Source organism: Myotis yumanensis, unplaced genomic scaffold, assembly GCF_028538775.1.
Source record: "Myotis yumanensis isolate MYYU_CA2020_CCGP unplaced genomic scaffold, mMyoYum1.0.hap1 SCAF_3, whole genome shotgun sequence".
Classification (NCBI taxonomy): domain Eukaryota; kingdom Metazoa; phylum Chordata; class Mammalia; order Chiroptera; family Vespertilionidae; genus Myotis; species Myotis yumanensis.
In genome coordinates this window covers 23,798,602-23,819,172 of record NW_027223754.1, presented here as the reverse complement: position 1 = coordinate 23,819,172, position 20,571 = coordinate 23,798,602, and the positions used below count along the sequence as shown (strand labels likewise).

The following is a 20,571-nucleotide window of genomic DNA, read 5'->3' as shown; positions in this document are numbered from 1 at the left end:
AGTTCCCCTAACTCCTGGCTGTAAAAACCAATCCTATATAATAAAAGCCTAATATGCAAATTGTTTGACCAGGAGTTTGACCGCTCGCTATGATGTGCGCTGACCACCAGGAGGCAGCACGGCACACAGCAGGCATTGGCAATGTGGTGCTGGCAGAGGGTGACAGTAGAGGCACTGCCAGCCCTGATGTTCCTCAAGTAGAGTGAGACCACAGCGGGATGGTGGAGGTGAGTGGGTGGCGCCAGGACAAGGCAGGTATGAATGGGGGCCTGATCACCCCGCAGACGGCAACCAGCTGTGGCAGTGGGAACAAGGCCACTGCCTGGCTCCCAAGCACTGAGGGAGCCAGGCGAATGGCCCAGCCCCGATCGATGGTGGAGCAGGTGAGGGGGCAGCACCAGGCCACGGCGGGGTGCCAGGCGGGGTTGTGGGGCTATGAGGCTGGGGGTGGGAGCTGGGGCCCAATCCCCACAGGCCACCCCAAGAGACCCCACCCATGCACAAATTTGTGCACCGGGCCTCTAGTGAACTTGTATGCATACTAGAGGCCAGGTGCATGGATTCATGCACCAGTGGGATGCCTTGGCCTGGCCTGTGCCCTCTTGCAATCCAGGACCCTTTGGGGGATGTCGGATAGCCAGTTTTGGCCCAATCCCCACAGGCCCAATCTGACAGGAGGGAGCCTGATCCCCGCAGGCCTGATCCAGACAGGAGAGAGCCCAATTCTCACAGACCCAATCCAGACAGGAGGGAGCCCAATCCTGTGTTGTTGAGCATCTGTCCCCTGGTGGTCAGTGCGCATCATAGCAACTGGTCAACTGTTCGTTCGGTCACTTAGGCTTTCATATATAGAGATATGCATAGCCCATGGACAGACAATAGTGCAGGGAAGGCCTGGGGAGGGTAAGAGAGCCGGGTAGAGGGAGTCAATTGGGGGGAGGGGGAGCCACAGGGACATCTGTAATACTTTCAACAATAAAGATAACTTTAAAAACACACAGCAGGAATTGAGGCTGAGGGAAATGAAGGCTACTGGAGTCCCAGGCAGTTCCTCTTAAAGGGCCTGCACACTGATTTACCCTCATTCACTCTTTCTGAGCTTCAGTGCTGGAATAGCAGCTCAAAAGGCATCAGGGATATATGAGGAGAAACTTAAGTGCCTGCCATCAGGGTGAGACCTGGGGAGGCAGCTGTCTCCCAGACAAAAGTGCTGGCAAAATGAGAGGGGAATGCCGAAACCGGTTTGGCTCAGTGCATAGAGCGTCAGCCTGTGGACTGAGAGGTCCCGGGTTCGATTCCGGTCAAGGGCATGTACCTGGGTTGCGGGCACATCCCCGGTGGGGGATGTGCAAGAGGCAGCTGGTCGATGTTTCTCTCTCATCGATGTTTCTAACTCTCTCTATCTCTCTCCCTTCCTCTCTGTGAAAAATCAATAAAATATATTTTTTTTAAAAATGAGAGGGGAAGAGTACAAAATACGAACTGATTCACAGTTGATTAGTAGCTATTCATCAAACTAACAGATAAAAATCCAGAGGGATATCTTGGCTGTGGAGATATTTCTTACCCTGGGAAACTGTGGAGGACATGCTGTAAGAAGAAAAGCAGAGTCCTAAAGATAAGTGGCCTTGAAGTCCAGATGGGTCCATTACTCAGAAAGAAGATACATTTTGAAAGCAGATCAAGAACAGGACATGCCTCAAGGAAGACAAATGTCAGAGGGCTAATCTTTACAAGGACAATGATAGAAACAGATGCTGGAAACTCACATAGTTTTAGATTCTTTCACACCCTCTACCCTATATAATGGCTAGCTTGAGATGAGAGGTCAGGGCAATTTATTCAAGTTACTATACTTACCACTCTCTCTCGGATCACTGGCATCTGAATAAAAACACCTCAAAGATTCAACCATGTCATCATGTATTGACTCTGGTAGTGCCAGGCAGCAGCTTGGACACATTTTGTTCTGATTTCTAAGGGTCATTTTTCCTTTGAAGAACCCTTCCCCGCCGCCCCCCCCCCCCCCCCCCCCCCCCCCCCAGAACCAGCAGGCTAAGTGCCATATCTGAGTCTATCAACCTGGCTCTGCCTGGTGATTCCCAGAGACCCACCCCACCCAACTTGCTGGTGCACCCAAGCCATTTCCAATGCCTTTTACATACAAATGTCCTGTTTTGGTTCATGCTTCAGACTTTTCTGAAGTCTTTTAAACAAGTAGCAGCTAGCCTCAGCTTGTTCAGACCTTTCGTTAAGTGGCCCCAGGCCTGACATTAGCAGCAGCCAACTACTGTTCACAGCTTGGCCTCTCTTGGGTACCTCTAAGCCCAGCACAAGTACAAACCAGCTGCAGATCTCTTTGTAGCTGAGGCTGGGTGGCCCTGTGCAGAACACAGGCAGTGGCTGACTTTGGCCTGCATCTCTCTTAGGATGTCAGATTCTGATCAATTCAAACTTAAGAATAAAGCCCCAATTCAGTTTTGTTTTAGTCCCAGGCCCATGAAAGCTGAATGTCCCTACTGACCATACATACCCTCATGAAACCAGACAGAACGATGCCATGGCTGACACCAGGTGCAATTATGAACTATCCCTAACCTGCCCCAACCGATCAGTAGAGCTCACAACCCCAACTCCCTTAGTCACCATGACTGATTTTTTTCCCTATAAAACCTTCTTCTAGAGACCACTGGGGAGCCAGATCTTAGGCCGGTCTCTGGGCTTGGCGTCGTTCCCTAAATAAACCTTTACTTTCTTTGTTGTGAACCCTTGTTTGTGTTTCACTGGGCTTTATGGCACACGGGCAAGTGAACCAATTTACCCTGTGGGTCACCTAGCGGAGAGAAAGGTGGTGGGTAAAGCAAGAGGCCCGGGTGTTAAAGTACAGCCTCCAAAGTGAACACAGACTCTCTCAGAAGCCTGGTTTGGGGTGAGAGACGGGTGAGATGGGCAAATATCTGGATTCACTGAGACCTGCGTGCTGCCAGCCAAACCCAATGAGAAGGACCAGGAGGAGGAACACAGCCCACCGTCCCCAGCATCTGGGGCCTCAGGCAGTAAACCCAGTGGGTGGTGGGAGAGCTGCGGAGAAGAGCTCGGGTAGCTGGGTGTAGATGGGAATGCCTGGTTGAGGTGACTATCTTCAGTTAAGGGCCCTGAAATGACGGAAGAGAGAAAAACAGACAGGCAGGAAAATTGGTCCGCACTTAGTTTATTGTTTCCTTCAGCTGTGACTAGGAGAGGGAAGGTAGAATTTCTATTTCTCAGTGAGACATTCAGTATTATCCATTGGCTTCTGAAGAAATCACTAGTTACTGTGGAAGAGAACAAAGACACACATGCTTAAAGTACTGAGAGCAAATAAATTCCCTTGCACTGCAAAACGTACAAAGAGTTGGGGTATTGGCAAGTAAAAAATTCATATGGCAGAAAGAAGAATTTTAGAAAGAATTTTTGTAATTTTGCTTGTGATATTACTTGGCTATAACTTACCCTACAGTTTTCTGAGATTTTTTAGGAAAAATCATATTTAATGAGAAGTATTTGTGAATGAGAAAATCCAACATTTTTTCCTACATACAATGAAATGTTCATGAATTAACATTCTGTTAATCTTTGCATTTTTTAGAAATTTAGATACATGTTAATTTTACTTTTTCATATCGTGCAGCAATCATTTTTGTTTTTCATGTTATAAACAATGTTTTTAGAACTTGGAAACTCACAGGTCTTATGCATTGTGACTATAGTGCCTAATGGATAAGGTGGCCCTGATTCATTTTACAGGCTAATTTACGTATCTTATATCTTATTACATTCAATAGTTTAATTCCATCCTCTCCTCAAGAACAACTTCCCAAATAACTTAAAAGAATTTTAAGAAACTAAAGAAAAAAGACTAAGTGACTTAAATGCCCATTCAAGGTTAGTAAAGATTAATAGATTATTTTTATATATTACTTTACCAATTCATCTACCCAATAAATAACTTAGGAATTAGTTGTGGATTATGAATTTCATTGTAATTTCAAACATTTATTTTGAGACATCTCTTAATGTACTCACCTAGTGTTTTAGGTTTGGGTGTTTTCCTGTGATTCAGAGCTAAATAAATAAGGAAATAATACAATCTGACAAACTTACAGTTTTTATGGAAGTTTCTTCTTTCCTTTCAAAATTTTGATGAAAGAGAAATATCAGCCCAATTTATATTTTATACAAATTATTATCGAGTGTTGAAATCAAACTATTGGGCCTCTTTTCTATTTTTATATTCACAGACTTCTTATGTCAGAACCCCCAACAAAAAGAATAAAGAAGTAAAAGAATAAATTGAAGACAGACTGAGGTTAATTGACAGAGAAAATAATATAGATTAGTTATAAACTTCAGTGATAGTACAGTTTTATCCTTCACATCCTTCCATGACCATTCATCTCCCCTTTACCCTCTTTGACCTCCCCAACCCCCATTTACTCTGATAATCAACATCCTGTTGTCTGTGTCTATACGGTTGTGTTTTGGGGGTTTTTTGTTTGTTTGTTTTGCTTAATTCCTTTACCTTTTTTGCTCAGCCCCCTATCCTCTTCCCCTCTGATGGCTATCAATCTGTTCTCTGTACTTATGAATATGATTCTATTTTGTTTGTTAGTTGTTGTTTTTTTCATTAGATTCCACATATAAGTTAAATCATATGGTATTTGTCTTTCTCTGACTGGCTGATTTCACTTAGCATAATAATCCCCAGGGCCCTCCATGCTGTCAAAAGAGTAAGATTTCCTTCTGTATTACAGCTGAATAGTATTCCATTGTGTAAATGTACCACAGTTTTTATACCCACTCACCTACTGATGGATACTTAGTCTGTTTCCAAATCTTGGTTACTGTAAATAATGCTTCAATAAACATAAGGGTGTATATATTCTTTTGAATTCGTGTTTGGGGTGTCTTCAGATATATTCCCAGAAGTGAAATTGCTGGGTCATAGGCAGTTCCATTTTTAATTTTTTGAGGTAACTCCATACTGCTTTCTGCAGTAGCTGTACCAGTCTGCACTCCCACCAACAGTGCCTGAGGGTTCCCTTTTCTCCACAGCTTTGCCAACTCTTGTTATTTGTTGATATAATGATGCTAAGCTGTATAATTTTATTAACCAATGTCACCTCAATAAATTTAATAAAACAAAAACCTAGATTCTACTTCTGATTCTTTCATTAACTATCTTGGTGACCTTGGTCAAGATAGCAACTATTTGAGAACTATGTTGATCATCTATAAAGGAGAAGGTTCTAATACTGTATGATGAAAAAATTAAAATTTGGCAATAAATAACAATGTGTGAACTATAAATGAGTAAGTAGTTGGAAGATATGTTAGGAGTTTTTGTGGAGAAATTTTCAGAAATAGATTAAGTGGGAAGAAAAGCATGCCTTGTGTTTGGTAAGGGAGCAGAAGGCAAAAAGTGAAAGAAAAAAAAAGCTTAGTTTGCATGTTGAAATTTCCTATTTATCTTTTATACTTATTTATGCATTGGGTTTTTATACGTTTTATGAATTTATAGGCTTATGTTTCTAATGATAACCAGGGTATTGATTTCACTTGGGGAAAGTTTTATACATATATATATATATATATATATATATATATATATGTATATATATATATATATATATAGTTGTGTTTTAAATTTTGTCCCCAAAAAAGCTAGGTTGAAGTCCTAACACCAGGTATTTGTGAATGTGACTTTATTTGGAGATAGGGAATTTACAGCTGTAACAAGTTCAAGATAAGGTTATACTACAGTAGGGTGGGCCCTAATTGCTAATGATTAGGGTCATTATACCAGGAAAGGGAGGCGTAGAGTTGTAGAGACACACAGATCCATAGGAAAGACAGCCATGTGAAGACGAAAGCAAAAGCGGGAGTGATGCAGCAGCAAGCCAGGAACACCAACGGCTGCTGGCTACCACCGGGAGCTGAGGGAAAGGCATGGAGCACATTTTTCCTCAGAGCCTCCAGAAGGACCCAATCCTGCTGACAACTTGGTTTTGGACTTTGAGCCTTCTGAACTGTGAAATAATAAATTTCTGTTGTCTTAAGCCAAAATAAATAAATAACCTTAAACTATAGTGGATGCTATGGCAGTAAAACACAGCAACAGTGTCAAGTGACATTATTAAAATTTAAATAAAAATAATTATCCCAAAACTGTTTCCCTGTGCACACTAAGCCAGAAAAACCAGTAAATTAACGTTCCAAATTGTACTCCAATTGAAATGAACATTTTCCTATGGGTAATGCTATCATCTCTCACTCTGTGTAGGTGAATAAGGCTCCTAGGAGAGATGATATAATGAGAGAAGAAATGGAGGCAGTTATAACATTATAGACATACGGGTGTGTGTGTGTGTGTGTGTGTGTGTGTGTGTGTGTGTGTGTATTTGTCTTTGTGGGTGGTTTTTTTGTTTGTTTGTTTTGGCTGCCTATGCGTGTGAAGACCTCATATAAAAAAATAAAGTGCTATAACTGAGTGATACAAAAGTAATCATTCATTCATTCAACAAGTACAACTAACCCTTGAACAACATGGGTTTTGACTGACCCTGTGCAGTCAAAAATCTGGGTATAACTTTAATCCCCAACAACTTACTACTAATAGCCTACTGTTAACCAGAAACCTCATTACATTAATAGTTAATTAACAAGTATTTTGTATGTTATATGTGTTATATACTGTATTCTAATAATAAGCTAGAGGAAAGAAAATATTATTAAGAAAACATTGTAAGGAAGAGAAAATAAATTTATAATATTCTATGTGTTTACTGAAAAAAATCCATATACATGTGGACCCACACAGTACAAATCTGTGTTTTTTAAGGGTCAACTATATTTATTAAGCACTTACTATTAACCAAGAACTCAGTTACATGCTGGCTACACAATGCTGACCAAACTAAACATGGCCTTTATCCTCTAAAATGGCGGTGTATGATAAGACATAAGCCCAAGGTAAGGAAAAGGTTAACTGAGACCATATTGCTGAGTTTGAGCACCATAATAGCTCCATAACACCGAGAGGACATAATAATGGAAATTATTTTTTAGTTTGTTAATAGTAACTCGTGACTGCAAAGTATCACCATGAGAATAAGATCATAGTAATAAATGAGAAGTAAAGGACAGGAATAGCAGGCATGTCTATGAAGGGAAACCTCTTCTGGAATAAGAGGAATTATACAACCAATGTGCAGCCTAAAAAGTTTACTCTGTGGATTTGGATGTGTCTTGGAATAGCAGTGGGCTTTGGAGGAATCTAGAAGGTATAAAACAGCCGCCAACCAAGTAAATAAAGAACTTTTAAATCAGAGGGGGAGGAGTGGAAACTCTCAACTATTTTATATCTGCTGAAGGACCCCAAACCCAAAATTGTTAAATGTAAGAAATTAAACACTTATTGTATTATTACATAGAGATATCCACCTTTTGGGTAATGGAGGGGGATCTAATTATAACTACTTTGTAATACTGAAAGGCAATGGGAGAAATAGAATTATTGTTCCTTTATGATGTTTTTCTTCAGCAAATTTTTAAGTGACCATGGTAAGCAAGCATTCACTCAGCTATGCATGAGTGTACACATTGAGTTTCTAGTTGAAGAATCTCCAAACAAAGAAGTAAACTTCTCCAATTATGAGTTAGCTCCATAAACATTACCAATCATCCAAGAGTAAACTCTCTGTATACATTAACAAACTGGAGGAATGAAGACATTTATTTAGGTAAATACTCACTAGCTACTGGATTGACAAATATAAATAGGTTATTTTTTGGTATAGTGCTGTACCAATTTTTGCTGCTCAATTAATACTTAGGAATTAATTGATTATCAATTGGTTCATCTTATTTTTCAACATACTTGTTTTAAGAAATAATCCCTAATTTACTTACTTGGCAATATCTGTTTGCCTGCTGCTTTCTGATCTGGATCTAAATGAGAGTGAAAATAATGGTTCTAAGTTCATTCTTTTAAAAATCTGCCTTTGTTAAAAAATGAAAGTCAGGCCATTCTATAACCTGAATTAACTCTTTTAGAGCACTAATCACCACTAATGAATAAACTCAAATTATTACTAAATTAGGGTATGCAAATAAATAACATTCTCAATTAATAAAATATATAAATTCATAATACAATATAAAAAAGATAATAATGAATATCAAATTCAAATCCCAAACTAGGAAAAGGAAGAAATAAACACATTTGTTTTTCTCCTTATCACCACCCAGCACAGTTGAATGCCTCATTCTAACCTCCAGGATCCAACCTAATGTTTTATCTACTGATGAACAAATTATTACAGGTCATGAATTGAAACCCTCACTGACTTCTAGACAATCAGGCAGCCTGGGCTGAAGGGTTATGTACCCCTCCAACCCCACACATAGAGATATGTTGAAAAAAATATCACAAAATACCAACCAAAATTTTAAAAAGAAAGGGACATTTCTAATATAGTTTGAAAGAACAAAAGGTAAGTAAGAATGAAAGAAGGATGACTCCAGAGTTCCATCAATCCGTTGTACACATTAGGTTATGAGTGGAGACCTCCTGGAAAGCTGCAACTAACCTTCTCCAAATTTGGAAGCCATGAAAGGCCATTCTATCCATGAAACAAGGATGGTAAAAGCTTCCACCATTAGTCTTTAGGATGTGGCAAGGAAGTTTCTTTAGAAGTGTAGATGGAAAAGGATCACCTAGAGACACAAGCGCCCTAATTGCTTTTTTAAAAAAGTGGTTTAAGAATATGAACAAAAATATCACATAGAGAATCAGGAACCTTAAGTCTTTAACAAGTATAGGTTCTGGATACCAATTCATGCTTCCACTGAATTCTCTACCTGCAGGTCTAACAAATGCTGTAAAAATGTATGGCTTAAGAAGATAAAACATGAGATAATCTCCACAGGGAGGATTCTACAAAAAGGATATGAAGAATTCTCATGAAAAAATCCTGGCTGCTTAAGATGGCGTTACAATCAATGAAAAAAAAACTCACTAAGAGGTAATGTCCACAGCCAGAGCAAACTAAAGAATTCATACACCAAGAATTACAGGTAACAGAAAAACTTCAACAAAAGAATGCTTAGGATTTCCATACAGATCAATAAAGGAACATAATCCTTTAAACAAGAAGTTTGAAGCTAACAGAGGTAGGTTTGTGAGGTTTAAGGAATGAAGCAATCTCTATAGCATAAAAGTGCAAGTTGAAGCAGCAAGTGCTGACGTAGATACTGTAGCAAGTTATCCAAAAGATCTAGCTAAGATAATTGATGAAGGTGGCTACCGTACACTAAACAATATAATTCAGGATAAAATAAAACAGCCTTATATTAAAAGATGTCATCTAAGACTTTCATAGTTAGAGAGGGAAAGTCATTGCCTAGTTTCAAAGCTTCAAAAAGAGGCTTACTCTCTTGTTAGGGACTAAGGCAGTTGGTGACTTAAGTTGAAGCCGATGCTCACTTACCACTGCAAAAAAACCTAGGGCTTTTAAGAATCATGTTAAATCTACTTAGCCTTCACTGTATAAATGTAACAATAAGGTTTAGATGACACCACATCTGTTTATAACATGGTTTAATAAATATTTTAAGCCCAGTGTTGAAATTTACTGCTCAAGAAAAAAAAAAAAGATGTTCTTCAAAATATTACTGCTTTTGATGATGTATCTGGTTACCTAAGAATGCTGATAAAGAACCCTGACAACAAGATTAGTGTTGGTTTTATGCCTGCTAACCCTACATCCTTTCTGCAGCTCACAGATCAAGGAGCAATTTCAACATTCAAGTCTTATTATTTAAGAAATAGATTTTTGTAAGGCTATAGCTGCCATAGACAGTGATTCCTCTGATAGATCTGTGCAAAGGAAATTGAAAACCTTCTGCAAAGGATGACTTCAGCCTTGGAGGAAGCACCTGCAGGTGTGGTGGAAATGGCAGGAGAACTAGAATTAGAAGTGGGGCCTGAAGATATGACTGAACTGCTACCATCTCATGATACAACTTGCGCAGATGAGAAGCTGCTTCTTATGGCTGAGCAAAGAAAGTGGTTTCTTGAGAGAGAACCTACTCCTAATGAAAATGCTGTAAAGATTGTTGAAGTGACAACAACAGATTTAGATTATAACATAAACTAAATTGATAAAGTAGTGGTGGGGTTTGAAAGGACTGTGGGAAAATGCTATCCAACAGCCTCACATGTTACAGAGAAATCATTTGTGGGGGGAAAAAGAGTCAACTGGTGAGTTAAACTTCATTGTTGTCTCATTTTAAGGAATTGCCACAGCTACCCCCGCCTTCAGCAACCACCCCCCTGAGCAGTCAGCAGCCATCAACACTGAATGAAACAAGACCCTCTACCAGCAAAAAGGTCATGACTCACTGAAGGATCAGATGATGGTTAGCAATTTTTAGCAAGAAAGGATTTTAAATTACGTACATTGGTTTTTACAACATAGTGCTGTAGCACACTTAATAGGTTATAATATAATGTAAATGTAACTTTTATGGGCTCAAGGAAATCAAAAAATTCACATTATTACAATATTCACTTTATTGCAATGATCAAAACCAAACCTGCAATATTTCCAAGGTACGACTACACATCCTTTTTTATTAATTATACATATCCAATTTCTTATTAGAGTAAGCTACTTTATTTCTTGTTTCTTCAAAGTAGACTTCCAAATGAATAAAAGACTTTTACCAGAAAGTAAAATCTTATACATTAGTAACCTGGTTTCAAGGCATTACTTCACCAACTGCAGGAGTTCAAACAAAATGTAGAACTGAATTGTGAATCATTAACTTATTTTTAATTTTTAAAATGTATATTAAGAAACTTTCTAATTTACTTACCCGGTGCTATATGTGTGAACACTGCCTTCTGATCTGGAAAGTGAAAGAAACAGAAAATAATGTCTCAAGTTACTCCTAGGAAAGTTTGCCTACTGCATGAATACGAGGCCATTTTATAAGCATTATTATCTCTTTACAAGACTGGTTATCAATTAAGAAAATAATGTCTAAGGTCACTGAAGAAAGATGCCAATAAATAACCTTATTTAGCCATATACCTCATCCAGAAAGAATGCAAATGTCCAAGCCCACAGTGAGAAGAGTGTTAAGAGGGCATAGATTTGCCTTGCTTTTTGCTTGTCACTTCTAAATACAAAATATAGGTTTAATTCTGAATGCCTGATTCTTACCTTCATACCTCACTTTTTAACTTTGTATTTATTGATAAAGAAATGCTACACTTGGTAAATGTAAACCCCTACTGACTTCTAGGCATTGCTGCAGAGTAGGCAGGCAAGATATTTGTCCTTTCCATTCCTCACACAGAGGAGTGCTGAAAAAAACATAAAAATTTAATACATAGCTGAGATTAAAAACAAGAAAAGACTTCTCCTGATGCTAGTAAAAATAAAAAATAGAGTTCAAAGGATAAACAGGAGCTAAAACTGAATGACTCCAGGGATGTCTAAGCCAGTGACAAAACCTTTGGGTCTAGAGATTTAATTCCTTAGAAAGAAATCAAGTCCAAGATCTTTGCATGTCATAAAACTGTGAGTGAGCACCTTAATTAAACCTGGGAGCCAGGAGGACCATACCACCCATAAAATAGGGATAATAAAAATTCTGACCATAGAATTATACATTTGAAACCTATATACTGTTATTAACCAATGTCACCCCAACAAATTTAAAAAAAAATTTAAAGTGCGCATAGGAGGGAAGAAATAAAAAGTCTGTCTCAAGATTAAAAAAACAGACAAACAAAAAAACAGCAACAAAAACCTCTGAATGTAGAAAAAATGAGGATATATGTAGATGGGAAAAATGCATCAATGAAGGAATCCCAAGCCTTTAAAAAGTATACTTTCGGGATCCTAGTTCACAAACTACAGGTCCCTGGACACCATGCATAGCAATTGTAGAAATATTTTTGCTTTAAAAGCAGGGGAAAAAAAGAACAACCCCCATGTATGTGTCTTCAACAATGGCATGCAGAATTCTCATGGGAAAATCTTCGGCACTGAGGATAAAAGAGTCTATGATGACAAACCACTAAGCATGAGTGTCAGCAATCACAGCAATCAACAAAGTCATACTCCAAGAAATACAGCACAGCCCTTGCTGGTTTGGCTCAGCACATAGAGTGTTGGCCTGCAACTTAGGGGTCCCAGGTTCGATTCTGGTCAAGGGCACATGCCTCGGTTGTGGGCTCAATCCCTACACTGCAGCTGATCAATGGTTCTCTCTCATCATTGATGTTTCAATCGCTCTCTCCCTCTCTTCCTCTCTGAAATCAATCTATCTATCTAAAAGCCTAAGCGACCTTACAACAGAACGACCGGGAGGTGGGTGGGTGGCGGTGGACACAGGCAGCAAGGGAAGGAGGGAGGGTTGGAGAGGCAGGGAACTTGACTGGCCCAGATCTCCGGCCAGGCCTAGGGACCCCACCCATGCATGAATTTTGTGCACTGGGCCTCTAGTAGAAATATATTTTTTTAAAAGAGGAAGAAATACAACACAATTTATTTTTAAACTTTAAGATAAGAACATTTAGAATATCCATAAAGATCTTTGCAGGAATAGATTCTACAAGTCTAAAACAGGGTAAAGATGAAAAAAGAGTTGATGAAAGAGTAACTTGAGGAAATAAAACAAATGTGAGATATACAATTATAAATGATAAAGACATACTTCCAATTCTGGCCGAGATAGAGTAACAGACTGAACTTACCTTCCCACCTGAAACAACCAGAAATCCTGACAAGATACATGGAACTGCGATTTTAGACATTTAATATGTTAATGCAGTATAGTGATCTCTGAGAGAAGGGATTAAAATAGATGAGACCTATATTTGACCCTTCTTATTGCCTGGTGAGAATTTCCAGTCTGTAGCACAGCAAGAAAGACGTAGGCAAAGCCGGAGGTTTCTCTGATTTGAGGTAATAGAATAGGGAGTCTAGGAAGGGAAAGGCAGCTAGAATTCACAGGACAAAAAAAAAGGAGAAAGGGAAAGAGGTCTTAAGACTGTGTCCCTCTTGACTCTTAAGCAGGAGACTCATTATTGAGTGCAAGTGAGGAAACCACCCGATCCAGAGAAAGGGCGGGGGTGGGGGTGGGGGGGGGGTGGGAAGGAGGGGGCAGGATTTTGAAATGAAGAAAAGGAGCAGTCCATTGTGCTCATTGTAGAGACAGGAATAGTTTGTGTTTCCACCACCTCAGGTGAAAAATCTCATAATTCATGGTGAGTTGTGCAGTTACTCAAAAGTGTATTGTCTCAGTAGTGGCGACTATTCTAATTGTGCTTAACGAAGCTTAAAAGGCAATGACATTAGAAGAACTGGATATTCTTATGCAAAAGAAAAACCCATTGTATCCATACCTCTTTAATCATATAAAACTCAATTCAAACTGAACATAAGCCTAAATGCAAAACCTAAAACTATAAAATTTTTAGGAGAAAATCTTCATGAATTTTGGTTAGGGAAATATTTCCTAAGTGCAACACCAAAATCATGATCTATAAACAAGGAAAGTGAACCGTGGGTTTCATCATTTAAAACTTTAGCTATAATGAAAATTACAAGTCTCAGAGTAGGGGAATATATATGCAAATCATATAAATGATAAAGTGCTGTATCCAGAACATATGAAAAATACTCAAATGAAATAATAGGGAAACAAACAGCCCATCTTAAAAATGATTAAAAGATCTGAATGATTCACTAACAAGACAACCCAATTAATAAATGGGGCCTTTTAGTTGGAATTACCATCTTCCAGTCATTTCCAACACAGAGGGAAAGAGAGAGGGGGGGGGGGGAGAGAGAGAGAGAGAGAGAGAGAGAGAGAGAGATGCTATACATTATTTAAGCCTTTTAGACACTTATACAGGAATGCCCCACAAATGTTACCATGGCAAAACTGAAAGTGTCCACAATGCTACCAAGCATGCTGTTGACATTGTGCAAACAAACAGGTCAAGGGCAAGTCTCTCCCAATAAGTAAAAAAAATGGAAATACTTTTTATAGCAACAAAAATAAATCACATAAAAGGAAACTAAAAAAAACCAAAACACTATTTAGTCATGATTTAAACAGGAAATCATACTGGAAATTTCTAATTTTTTGAACTAGATGTCAATTATAAAATGATATACAAAGGACCCTGGTTGGTGTGGCTCAGTTGGTTGGAGCATTATCACATACACCAAAAGGTTGCAGGTTCAATCCCCAGTTGAGGTGCATCATGCAGGAGACAAGTGATATCTCTCTCCTCTCTCTCTCTCTCTCAAATTAATCTAAAAAAGTTATATACAAAGAGAAAGTTTTAACTTTTATAACATATGGTAGAAAATAAGAAAGACTAAAAAGTAATAAATAAAGCATTTGACTCAAGAAAAAATTAAAACAGGAAAGGTAAATAGAGCACATAGGAAGAAAATAGCATAATTTAAGGGTAATAAACACAAAGAAAACATAGAGATCTCAACAAAACCAAAACCTGTATTTTTCAAATTACTAACAAAATAGAAAAATCTCTGAGAAAATTGCTCATGAAAAAGAAAAACTGATAAAAGGAAAACCACAAAAGAAAAATTAGAATTAGAAGAGAAAACATATCTATGAAAAAGTATAAATATATAAAATAATATGTAAGTCTAGATATGGCACATGGATACAGCCACATGTAGTAAAAATATGTCAGATACGATGACTTTCCGTGTAAAGATTGTCTCCGCAGATAGGAATAAATACTAGAAGCGGACTGCAGCTGTACGTGTAATGATCACTTCATAAGAGAAATGAGAAAAATATTAGCATTTGTTTCTAATGGTGGGCAAATGGGTATTTGCACCTTATTCTATGTCTTTGTGTTTGAACTATTTTTAAAAATAAAAATATATTTCAGGCTAAATTATGAATTCAACTTCTGAAGACTGTACCCAGAGAATCATTTTAAAGCTATTTCTTATATGACACAGCAATGCAAATTGAAATATTTCATATGTGATTAGGCCCACAAATCTGTATTTTAATAAATACTCTGGTGTTTCTCCTGTAATGTGACAGAGATCACTGAGAACTTCTATGGTATTTGAAAATAAATAGATAACATATATTAGAATTCTTCCTCTCTCAAATACCAAGGCAATGACTTTGGAAAGTTACTTAAACTACACTCCCATATTTTGTATCTCTAAAATGTGACTATTCAAAATTATCACACATTTAAATGATATACTGATGTAGTACTAAAAGTCCTTATAAAATGTGTTGTTGCTGCTCACAATAATGCCTTGCATTTGACTAGATTCAAGTGGTATAAAGTTTAACTTCAGAACACAAATTTACTTGCTACTTCGGGATTCCTCTTCCTTGCTGAACCGCTTTTTCAGATAATTCAATGTAATAGCTGTTATGATTACTATGATGAGAACAGGTAAAGTAATGTAGAAACCTAGAAGCCACCGGTTCTTTGCAGATTTCCAAGCATCCTTTTCCATGATTAACTCTAAAAGCAAAAGACATTAAAAAATCAGAGTAAAACAAGCTGTCTACTTTTACTTTTAAGCTGCAGCAAAATAATTACAAAGTTCTGAATTTTTGTTGTTATTCAGTAACATGGAAAAATAATAGAATCATAATACTTTGGACTATCTCTATTACCTCTCATTCTAAAAGAATAGAAACCAAGATTCAGAACCAAGATGGCAGTGTAGGTAACACCAGTACACGCCACCTCCCACAACCACATCAAATTGCAACTAAAACACAGAACAACCATCATTCAGAACCACCTGATGGAAGTCATACAACTAGAGATTTAAAGACAAAAGTACATCAAGACTGGCTAGAGGTGTAGAGATGCAAAACAGGCTGGTCCGACACCCATGTGTGGCGTTTTTTGGTTTTTTTTTTTAATTGGGAGGGATTCCTTGGCTGCGGAGGAGGCCTCCTGGGAGGAGCAACATGTCCCAACCCCACACCAGACCCACAGCCCAGGGTTCCAGAGCTGGGAAGAGAAGTCCCTGTGACTTGGGCTGTAAAAACCAGTGGGGATTGTGGCTGAATGGCACGAACAAGGAAGTGCCTCTTAAAGGGCAGGCACATGAACTTATATAAACTCACTCCCTCCGAGCTCCAGCACTTGGGCAACAGCTCAGAAGGAGCCAGGACATACAGGGAGGAACTGAATTATCTGCCATCAGAGGAAAAACTCACGGTGGCTTTCTCCCAGACAGGGGTGCTTCCAGGGGCCACTGTTCCTGTGCTAAGATCTCTTCTGTCACAGAGCTGATTGGCAGCCATATCTGGGTTTCCAACAACCTGGCTTACACTGTTCACTCTGCCCTGGTTAATTCCCTGAGGACCCGCCCCATCCAATTTTCAATTCCATCCAAGCTGTTTGCAGTGGCTTTTCCATATGAATGGCCTGTCCTGGCTCAGGCTTCAGATTTTCCTAAAATCTCTCAAGCAAGCAACAGCTGGTATCAGCATACCCCATACCTTTCATTAAGAGGCCCAAGACAACTTGCCCTCACCTGGGCACTTCCGGACCCAACACAAGTGGTGCCGATCTGCAGGTCCCTCTGTGGCTCCTTCCAGGTGGCCCCAGGTAGTGGCTGACTTTGCACCTCCTGGGAGGCCCCAGAGCCAGTGCACCTGGTGGACAGCTTCAGACCATACCAGATTACAACTTTACACACCCACAAGCAACACACTAAAGGGGCAGACCCAGTAAGTACCAAAGCCCCTCTGAAGCAAGCCCTGTTCCAGCAGCTCTTCCACTGCAGTCACAGCTGGTCCTCACAGCCTATTGGCCTGGAGGGCAGTTCCTCCCAGTGACATCAATAGCAATCAAGGCTTAACTACAACAAGACTATGCTCACAGCCCAAACAGGATTGCACCTAGAGTGCCCAGATCAGGTAACTGGGGAGGCTGAGCCACTGGGCCCTACAGGACACCTACTACACAAGGCCACTCTATGAATTTCAGGAGACACTGCAGCTCTACTTAATACATAGAAACAAACACAGGGAAACAGCCAAAATACAGAGACAAAGAAACATGTCACAAATGAAAGAACAGAAGAAATCTCCAGACAAAAATGTTAATGAAATGGAAGCAAACAAACTACTAAATACACAGTTCAAAACAATGGTTATAAGTTTGCTCAAGTATCTTAATGAGAGCTTCAAGGGACTTAGTGAGACTTTCAAGGATCTTAGTGAGAATTCAAAGACATGAAAAAAAACTAGTCGGAAATTAAGCATACACTAACTGAAATAAAGAATAATTTACAGCGATTCAACAGTAGAGTAGAGGATTATGAGAATCAAATAAACAATTTGGACTATGAGGAAGTAAAAAACACCCAAACAGAAGAGCAAAAAGAAAAAAGAATCCAAAAATATGAAGATAGTGTAAGGAGCCTCTAGGACAACTTCAAGTATACCAACATTTGCATTATGGGGATGCCAGAAGGAGAAGAAAGAGAGCAAGATACTGAAAAGCTATTTGAATTAATAATAACAGAAAACTTCCCCTACCAGTGAAAGAAATAGATTTACAAGTCAAGGAAGCACAGAGTCCCAAACAAGAGGAATCCTAACAGGCCCACACCAAGACACCTCATAATTTAAATGACAAAGGTTAGCCCTAGCTGGTTTGGCTCAAAGGATAGAGTGTTGACCTGTAGATGGAAGGGTTCAGGGTTTGATTCTGGTCAAGGGCACATGCCTGGGTTGCAGGCTCAATCCCCAGCATGGGGTATGCAAGAAGCAGCTGATAAATTATTCTCTCTCATCATTGATATTTCTCTCTCTCTCTCCCTCTCCCTTCCTCTCTGAAATCAATAAAAATATATTAAAAAATAAAGTAAAATGACAAAGGTTAAAAACAAAGAGAGAATTGTAAAAACAGCAAGAGAAAAGCAGTTGGAGAAGAAGAAGAAGAGAAGGAGGAGGAGGAATTAAAAACATGAATAAAATGGCAATAAATACATATCTATTAACAATTAAATCCAAAGATTAAAATAAATGAACAAGGAATCTAATGAACAAAATAAACTGAGGAATAAAATAGAAACATGGAACAGGCTGATGAATCTCAGAGGGAAGGGGGTAGGGCTCTGGGAAGAGATTAACCAAAGAACTATATGTATATTAGAGGCCCAATGCATGAAATTCATGCAAGAGTAGGCCTTCCTTTCCCCGGCTGCCGGCACCGGCTTCCCTCTGGCACGTGGGACCCAGGCTTCCCTTTGGCTGCCGGCAGGCACCCAAAAACCAGGCTTCCCTCTCAGCCCCGGCTTCATCTGAAAGGTAGTCTGGAAGGATGTCCAGTCTAATTAGCATGTTATGCTTTTATTATTATTATAGATATGCATTACCTATGGACAATAGGGTAGTGAAGGCTTGGGATGGAATGGAAATCAGGTGGAGGGGGCAATAGGGTAAAAGGGGGTGACATCTGTAACAATATCAACAATAAAGACTTTTTTAAATGAATAGAAACCAAGTTCCAGAAAGTTGCAATGTATTCTATATTATACAGCAGCTACATAAAAATCTCACTATCACACCATTAAGTGGGGCCCCAAAACTCCAATAACGCATAATGTGGTATGGTGTAATTGCAAGGTTATCCGATAAATATGTATTGTTACCAGGTGCATTATCACTGAATCTCACTATATTTGTGCATTTCCTATTTTTCTTTATTAGACTGTTGACTTTTTGACATTAAGGATCTGTTTTTATATATGGAGCCATTGCTACAACAATGGCACTGGCATAAAAATCAGACTTGATTCCTAATCCTTATTCTACAACTAGTTAGCACTGGGTATGGTACCTGCAACATATTATTTAAACTCCACGAGGAGAGGGACTTGATTTAACTTGCTGTACATCCCTTATGCCATATGACCAGCACCAAACATATATTAGTTCAATAAATATTTGCCAAATCAATGCATAAATAATGGAAACTAAAGTCCTGGTGAACAAATACAACACTGTGCTAGCATCCCTCTGGGATCTCTACAGCAGCAAGTTGTTGGTTTTTCTCATTTAATCTGTAAACTTCTTCAGAGTAAAAATTATCTTCAATTTATTTTATTTCTTCTATAATGAACACATAGTAACAGAGTGTGTATAGCTGAGATCACAGAATCAATTATAAAGGAGGAAATATTGAAATATAGTCTTAAAGGAGGAAAGTCAATGATATCAATCAATAAAAATTTAAAAGATACTCTCAGCTTCAATCATGATATCTGAAAGTTAAAATTAGAAAAAGAGAGCAAGATTAAGACGGCATATTTGGTTTCCATTTCTTGAAAGAAGCCTACTTACCTTTCAATTACAAATAGTCATTTCTTCCTAAGTGTCAAACATCTAACTTTTTTTTTGTCATGATAAGCTATCTGAGAATTTTATTAGCTGGATTTGTAAAGAGACAGATACTTGCCTGTTATTTCTCTGTCAGCTTGTCTGGACTGCGTATTGCAATCTTGACCGGTCCAGCCACTGTCACAATGGCATTTCAACTCAGACGTGCACACCTAGGACCATTTTTTACATTTTAAATGATCATGTAAAAATATGCTCTCATAAAAGTAACATTATCAGATGGATCATCAAGCTTACTTTTGTATTTTTATCTGGTGCAATTCTATTTATTTGATTTATTTAGAGAGACAAGCCTATAAAACAAATGCTTGATTTCTTAGCCTAAATAACATGCACACACAGAGAGATACAGGCATACACATACACACATGGCATCTCAATAAAGCTATGAATTAAGGCTCTCAATATTTGCATCACGAAAATTTAACATCTTAAAATGTTTACCTGAAATTTTAGTGTGCAATTTCAAAAACACATCCTTAAATTCCAATGAAAGATGTTTCCAGTGGTGTGCTAGAGGCCAGCTGGTACTGAAGCACAGTAACCTACATCTTGTATAAAAACTGCTAGTTGCAAGTCTCTGCTATTGTTAGATAGTCCCTTGTTCTGTAAACTCTGTCAATGTAAACTCTGTCACTTTTAGATAGTCTCTTATTCTATAAAATGACTTTGTTTTTTAGTTTGAATAATAGAAAAAGATAAAAACTTAACTGTCTAACCTTGCAAGCTAGCCGTCTAACGTAATAGGTGAATACTGATAATAATTCCCATATTCTCATGCGAAGTGTTTGTTCATTATGTATTCAAGGTTACAAACTGTCAAGGCCTGAGGACTGAAGGGTCCCAGTTCGATTCCAGTCAAGGGCACATGCCCAGGTTGTGGGCTCAATCCCCAGTAAGGGGTGTGCAAGAGGCAGCCAATCATGATTCTTTCTCATTGTTGATGTTTCTATCTCTCCCTCTCCCTCTCTGAAAAGAATAAAAATGTTTTTTTAAAAAGAAACTACATTATGATGATGATGACCAACATAATTGGATGAACAAGAATAGATCCAGAGACAAATTGGGGAA

The 20,571-nt window shown here is 38.6% G+C and overlaps 1 protein-coding gene across 1 annotated transcript in view; it reads right to left on the bottom strand.

Moving 5' to 3' along the window:
- Nucleotides 1–3,207: 3,207 nt before the first annotated feature.
- The window catches only part of ADAM32 (ADAM metallopeptidase domain 32), a 99,647-nt gene continuing 82,283 nt past the window's right edge, over nucleotides 3,208–20,571 (bottom strand). Inside the window, exons 18-22 of the mRNA XM_070408445.1 lie at nucleotides 19,559–19,652; nucleotides 15,436–15,595; nucleotides 10,921–10,953; nucleotides 7,951–7,989; nucleotides 3,208–4,104 (exon numbers count right to left, since the gene is read on the bottom strand). Coding sequence (XP_070264546.1) covers nucleotides 4,074–4,104; nucleotides 7,951–7,989; nucleotides 10,921–10,953; nucleotides 15,436–15,595; nucleotides 19,559–19,652 — 357 coding nt within the window. The 3' untranslated portion in view covers nucleotides 3,208–4,073. The remainder of the gene's footprint in view (nucleotides 4,105–7,950; nucleotides 7,990–10,920; nucleotides 10,954–15,435; nucleotides 15,596–19,558; nucleotides 19,653–20,571) is intronic.